General features: G+C 44.7%; 1 protein-coding gene across 1 annotated transcript; it reads left to right on the top strand.

The window, feature by feature from the left end:
• The first annotated feature begins 1,541 nt into the window (after positions 1-1,541).
• Positions 1,542-2,477, top strand: LOC122899119 (phosphate carrier protein, mitochondrial-like). Its single transcript, XM_044236766.1, has one exon. The coding sequence runs from the start codon at positions 1,617-1,619 to the stop codon at positions 2,475-2,477; it is 861 nt and encodes a 286-aa protein (XP_044092701.1). The 5' UTR covers positions 1,542-1,616.
• Positions 2,478-6,904: the final 4,427 nt, after the last annotated feature.

Raw genomic sequence — 6,904 nt, 5'->3', positions numbered from 1 at the left:
GCTATGGATCACACTTTTGAGAAACGCTGGCCTCCCGAGAGCATAAAAGGCAAGATACTGAACAAGATGTTGAGGCTTTCCCTAATTTGACTCAATTCTACTTTTCTGGACTCAACCATGGCTAGTTTCCACCATGTCGAATTAGTTACCTCTCCTCAGTAGTTCGTGTATTCATGTTTCCCATAACCTGGACTTACCTTTCCATCTACTCTATGTGAGTGATGGGCTCCTACTCATCCTTCAAAACCTAGCTACATTGTCATCTCCTCTGGGAAGTCTTCTCAACCTCATACACTGCAGTATTATTGCTCTCTCGTTGTTCATCCAGAATTTTATTCAGACCCCTATTATACTAGATACCACACGATGCTGATTTTTAAATCTCCTTGTTTAGATATAAGCAAGAATATGTCTCGCTCTTTCTTAAACCCCCAGCTCTGCACACAGCAGGACACACAGTGGGGGAATGAATGAAGGTATGCTACTGATTTACCAGTGGAGTCACTTAGCTCTTATTTCCCAGGCCAGTGAGACCGCAGTCTCCCTCAGGGAAGTGAGGGGTTTTGACTCACTTTGTGAACTCCAAAATTATGCCAGGGGCTCAGCAGTCAATAAAAAAATACCTAATGAACGAAAATAATCAACAGACTCTCTGTCCCCCCAATTTAGTGAGTACCTCCATGCTTCCTAGGCCCTCACTGCAACTCTTGGCGAGAAACAGCTGTGGAGTGGGAGTGCTGGGGACAGATGTCCCTATCTAACAGATGAGAATGTCAGGCCAGAAGCCGCAGGACTGGCCTCCAACACCATGTTCCTGATTCTCTCTAGCCGTTCCCTCCGTAGAACACTCCGTTGCTATGGAGATGACCATTGTCCTAAGTGGGCTCAGTGAGGCACGGACTCCAGAAAGGCCCCTCAGGAAGGCAGCAGTGCATGGCGACTCTTCGTCCCCTCGTCCAACTCCTGATCTATCTGCTTGCCTATTCCTGTGTGTACTCCTGTTTGTACCTGTTGATTTATTTCTTTAGCATCTTAGTAGAAGACTAGGCAGCTGGGCTGGACAGAGCAAAGCCTTACCTACAACTCAAGGTGAGGGGGCCACTGCCCCTTGGGTGAGGGAGGACTGACGGGAGGCCCTGGAGGCGTGAGGGAGGGATGGAGGACGGTCCTGGTGTTGAAGGGCAAGGGGACACTCCTCCTTGATCCCCCCTAACCCGGGAGCGGGACTCGGGGCAGCCACCTCACCCGCCGGTGGGGCCTGCGCAGGCGCACCTGGAGCTTGGGCAGAAGAAGCCTGGCAGCTCCCGGCTGCATCTGTGGCCCACCCCGACCGACCCACCGACCGACCCGACCGTTGGGCTCGCGGGCACGGGGAAAGCGCAAGACACACACGCACTTGTTCCGCGGCCCCCGCGAGGAAAGAGCTCGGGAGAGCAAAGTGTGTGACCGGAGCGGGCGCGGTCATGCGTGACGCTGGCGGTTACCGAGGCCGGCAGGCGGGAAGCACGGGCCCGCTCCGGGGTAGGCTCTGGGGGGCGGCGGCGGCGGGGGAGGAGGAGGAGCAGAGCTACGAGTACGGCTCCACGAGGTACCTGCTGCTGTGCGGCCTGGGCGGCATGCTGAGCTGCGGGCTGACGCACACGGCCATCGTGCCCCTGGACCTGGTCAAGTGCCGCATGCAGGCGGACCCCGGCAAGTACAAGGGCATCCTCAGTGGCTTCAGTGCGACGGTGCGCGAGGACGGGCTGCACGGCCTGGCCCGAGGCTGGGCCCCGACCTTCCTGGGGTACTCCCTGCAGGGCCTGTTCAAGTTCGGGCTCTACGAGGTCTTCAAGATCCGCTACAGCGAGCTGCTGGGCCCGGAGGGGGCGTACGAGTGGAGAACCAGCCTGTACCTGGCCGCGTCGGCCAGCGCCGAGTTCTTTGCCGATGTGGCGCTGGCCCCCATGGAGGCGGTGAAGGTGCGCATGCAGACGCAGCCCGGCTTCGCCCGCACGCTGCGCGCCGCCGCCCCGCGGATGTTCGCCGAGGAGGGCCTGTGGGCCTTCTACAAGGGCGTGGCGCCGCTGTGGCTGCGGCAGATCCCCTACACCATGATGAAGTTCGCCTGCTTCGAGCGCACGGTGGAGGCCCTCTACAAGTATGTGGTCCCCAAGCCCCAGCGCCAGTGCACCAAGGCCGAGCAGCTAGCGGTCACCTTCGTGGCCGGCTACATCGCCGGCATCTTCTGCGCGGTCGTGTCCCACCCGGCCGACTCCGTCGTGTCCGTTTTGAACAAGGAGAAGGGCAGCACGGCCTTCGAGGTGCTGCGCAGACTGGGCTTTACGGGTGTCTGGAAGGGCCTGTTCGCCCGCATCATCATGATCGGCACCCTGACGGCGCTGCAGTGGTTCATCTATGACTTGGTCAAGGTCTATTTCAAGCTGCCTCGCCCTCCGGCCGCCCAAGCGCCCCCAACCCAGAAGCAGCAGGAGTAGGCGTGGATTTGGCAGCTCCTGCGGCCACCCTGGGCCCAAGAGTCCAGGCAGTGCTAGCGTGTCACATATTTCGTTTTCTAGCTTTGGAGAGGTGACGAAATGTAGTCCAGAGTTCTCTTTAAAGGACTGATTCCTTCCTTTTTTGCCAACTGCAGCCTTTTCAATTAGTAGGAGTCCAAACCGTTACCTTTGGGGAATCGGCACGGCTGCTTTAACTCGGTAGCTTTCCGGCAGCTTTAAGGAGAAAATTCTTAACGGGAAGTAATGTGAGGTAATTTAGGGTCTCTAGATTGTTTCTCCTTTGAGTCACCATTCAGTGGAGATTTACTGAATAGCCGACTAATGAGGTTTGAAGGTCAGCACTACCGCGTGGGGCAGGGAACAAAGTCAAATTCTGCTACTCACCTCAATAGAAATCGTGCACCTATTGAATAGATGAAGGACTCATTCCATGTTTCCTGTTCATGTCCATCACAGGAAAAAACTATTAAAAGTTAAATAAATGGTGGCTTCTATTGCCTCGTAACTTAGAATGTATTCACTGTTTTCAAAGAGACGTGACATGAGAAGATCTGCATTTTCTCATTTTGCTTTGTCCAATTCTCTTCCTGATGTTGCTGATTAGAACATAGCTCTCTCCAGGAAGTGCTACAATTGGATCAATGTGGAAAACCAAAATGAGATGAAGGGCAGGCTCTGGGAATAAATATGTAAAGAAAAGCCTCTGTTCTCTAAAAATTTCTTTTGTACAAGTCAGCTTTCAACAGCCATACATCCGAAGAAGATCATACCACCCTGACATTTAAAAACACACACATGAAACCCTGCAATTCCAATTTTTTGTTGAATATTAAAGAGTGGTTTTGGTGACTTTGGAAGGAAAATCTCACTTTTAATGTCACAAATGCCTTCATTTAATTTGGTACATGTTTCCATGATCCTTATGATGGTTGAGGTTCATAAAATTTACTGAAGTTATAAAGCACATACCGTTTTCTGCAGCCTTCACATCTCTCATTGGGGAAATTATAAAATTAGTGCAACTATGAATTAGAGATGTTTGTAGAATGTAAATAAGAAATAAACTTTAATGTGATATTTGCTGCAATTTGCCACAGTGTTACATGATTGCCTTAACTTGTATTAAGGACTGCAAATTTAAAATATATGGATGTTTTAACTGTGTAATAGTAAACTGTTTAGGGGTTAACAGAAGTTTAAAAATGTCTAAATTTAAGTAAGTATATTTGAATTGTCTTGATTTGATAATAAAGAACTTGGAAAAATCAGAACTTGTGAATGAGCTGGAATCAAATTTGTATTTAGTCCTATTTTGTTTGTTTTGAGGGAGGATGCAAGGGAAGGATACTATATATTATTAAGACACTGACTTTCCGTAGGCACTTAGTGTCCAGGTTTTTGAAAAGAGAAGTTCTCAATGAAGGAGAATGATAAATTTCAAGGGACTAAATTGTGTGGGATCTTTCTTGGAAATTTTTAAGACAAGTGTCTTTCTGTCTAGTGTTGCCTTGTAAAATGTTTGTAGGAAGTTTCTTTGGTCAACAATTTATTAAGTAAAGTTCTATCTGTACTATAATTTAGGGGGTTCCTGCAAAATCTTTGTGGAGTTTCAGGATACCACTTGTTCTGTTCTGTGATATTTCTTGATTGTTCTGTTGAGAACACCAGATGATTTTTGCAGTATACACTGCGTATGCTTACAGGATTATAATCTAAGGAGAACTCTTTGGCTATGATTTTGACTATCATGGACATGGTCAAGGAAATTTATTTAGTTTGGGTCAGCAGTTTTCCTCTTCAGTTCCTAGATTTCTATTCACTTTTTTTTGGTTGCTGGTTTATAAATGTCTGACTATATAGGGACCACAGTAGCTAACAATAAAGAATAAAAATTAATTCAAGTAAGGTTAATAAAGGTTAATAAACAAATACATTTAAGTAAGATTACTAAGTAAAAATTAATTTAATTAAATAATTTAATGACTCTTTTACGTTTAACGTCATTGGGGATTTTTTTCCTAGTTACTATTCCTTTGGCACAACTTAAAATTCTATTCAATGTTTTACTTTGTAATTACTGTTCTGTGAAATTATGCAAATCTGTTAGAATTAGAAAAGCCATAGTATATGTCTAGTATTGTGAGACTTTTTTTTTTTTAAGATTCATTTATTTACCTAAGAAAGAGCAAGTGAACCTGTACATGCACGCAAACGGAGGTGGGAAGGTAGGGGGTGGGAAGCTGCAGAGGGAAAGGGAGAGAATCTCAAGCAGACTCCCCACTGAGAGCTGAGCCTAATGAGGGGCTCAGCCCCCTGATTCTGAGACCACGACCTGCGCCAAAACCAAGAGTCAGATGCTCAATGGCTGAGCCACCCCGGTGCCTTGGTATTGTGAGACAATTTATGTGCATTTTCTCATAATCTCAATCCTTGAAGTTGTTTTGTATATAAAGAAACTGGGACTCAGGACCTAGGTAACTTTCTCAACATCATATAGCTAATAAGTGATACAGTCTGAATCAGAGTTCACATTTTCTTCACTACTCAAGCTCAGCACCTGGACATAACCAATAATTATCTTTTTCATAAATTACTTTTTATAAACCCTCAAAAATATTTTTTTACATTTCTATTTGTAAAAAAGGATTTCTATTTGTACTATAAAGCTTTCCTAATTTTGCACTAATGGAAAGTTTGTAACATGGTTCAGTTGTGGAAAAACCTATGGAATAATTACTTAGAAGTAATCAAACTGCTAAATACTTAAATACATTTAATTTAATATTTAAGTCATTTTCCACATCAGGTCAGTGCCTCAGTCCTAACTTGAGAGGACTGATGGTCATAAAAACAGTGTGTCTTAATTTTTTTTTTTTCTTGTAACTTGTGATACTTCAGTTTCAAGGCTTTATTTTATCACATTTTCTAATTCTTTCCTCTAATCTTCAGTTCCTGCAGCTAAAAAAGCTGGCTTAGGCTATTTATCTTTTCCCCCAGGTGGTGATCAAAGTAGCTTTTTCAAGTATATGAAATTAATTTCATGATCGGGAGCTGTAATCTCATCCATTGATCTGTTCTCTGAGAAGTGAATAAAGAGAGTAGGTAAAATCTTGAAAAACAAAAGCCATATTTACATGTTAAACCACACTGATAAAGATTAGAAAGAATCAAGGTATTAATGTTACGAGTATTTTTCCTTACTGTGTAAGTGTGTCTTTAGAAAGTATTTATTTTGAGCCTTTCAAAGGCAAGAGTAATCTCTGAAGTCAGAAGATCACATTTTGATAGGCAGCCATTCAGTTATAGTAGGCTTGTTCTATGTGCTCTGAAAGATCATTGTTTTAGGGGGGCCTGGGTGGCCCAGTGGGTTAAGCCTCTGCCTTCTGCTCAGGTCATGATCTCAGGGTCCTGGGATTGAGCCCCACATCAGGCTCTCTGCTCAGAAAGGGAGCCTGCTTCCCCCTCCCCCTCTGCCTGCCTCTCTGCCTACTTGTGATCTCTTTCTCTGTCAAATAAATATTTTTTTAAAAGATCATTTTTTCAAAAATCATGAACAAAGAACAGTTTGAAAGGAAATTTATTTATTTATCTATCTATCTCTTCATTTATTTATTTAAAGTAAGTTCCATACCCAGTGTGGAGCCCAACGTAGGGCTTAAGCTCACAACTCAGAGATTAAGACCTGACCTAGGATGAAGAGTGGGATGGTTAACTGACTAAGCCACCTGGGCATCCCTGAAAGGGAATTTAAATTTTAATATTATTTAAAAGGCTTCATCTTGATTTTTCTTTTTTCTTTTTTTTTTAGAATTTTTAAAAATGTATTCTTTAAAGAGAGAGAGAGTGAGGAGGAGGAGGAGCAGAGGGAAAGGGACAAGCACACTCTGCACTGAGTGTGGAGCCCGACTGAGGGGTTGTGAGGGATCTCACAACCCCGAGATCATGACCTGAGCCAAAGTCAAGAGTCAGATGCTCAGCTGATGAGCTCCCCGCCCCAGGCACCACTGTCTTGTCTTTTCTGTATTTGAGTGAGTGGATAAGTAGGGAGAGTTCTAACAATGTAATTATAACTAAGATTTGTATGTATGTGTGTTCATGTATTTTAAGACCTTCAGTAATAGAGTATCTAAAATTCTAGGGGCAATTTGATAATTCTGCCCATGCCCAGTCTATAACTACTATTAATCATCATCTATCATATGCCTAGTGTTGGGCTAGGCAGAAGGTTTTTTGTGATGAGCATAATACATGCTTCCTGCCGTTATGGAACTCACAGACTAGTAGGAAAAATAATTTACAGTTCTGCAAAGTGCTGCGAAGAAGTACAGAGTATATGTAAGATTGCACATCTGCTATTTGAGATGAGACCTAGAGAATAAGTAGGAGTTAGACCGGCAAAGAGACGG

This window comes from Neovison vison, chromosome 2 (genome assembly GCF_020171115.1).
Source record: "Neovison vison isolate M4711 chromosome 2, ASM_NN_V1, whole genome shotgun sequence".
NCBI lineage: Eukaryota > Metazoa > Chordata > Mammalia > Carnivora > Mustelidae > Neogale > Neogale vison.
Note: the sequence above shows the minus strand (reverse complement) of the source record. Positions and strands in the feature narration are given on the sequence as shown.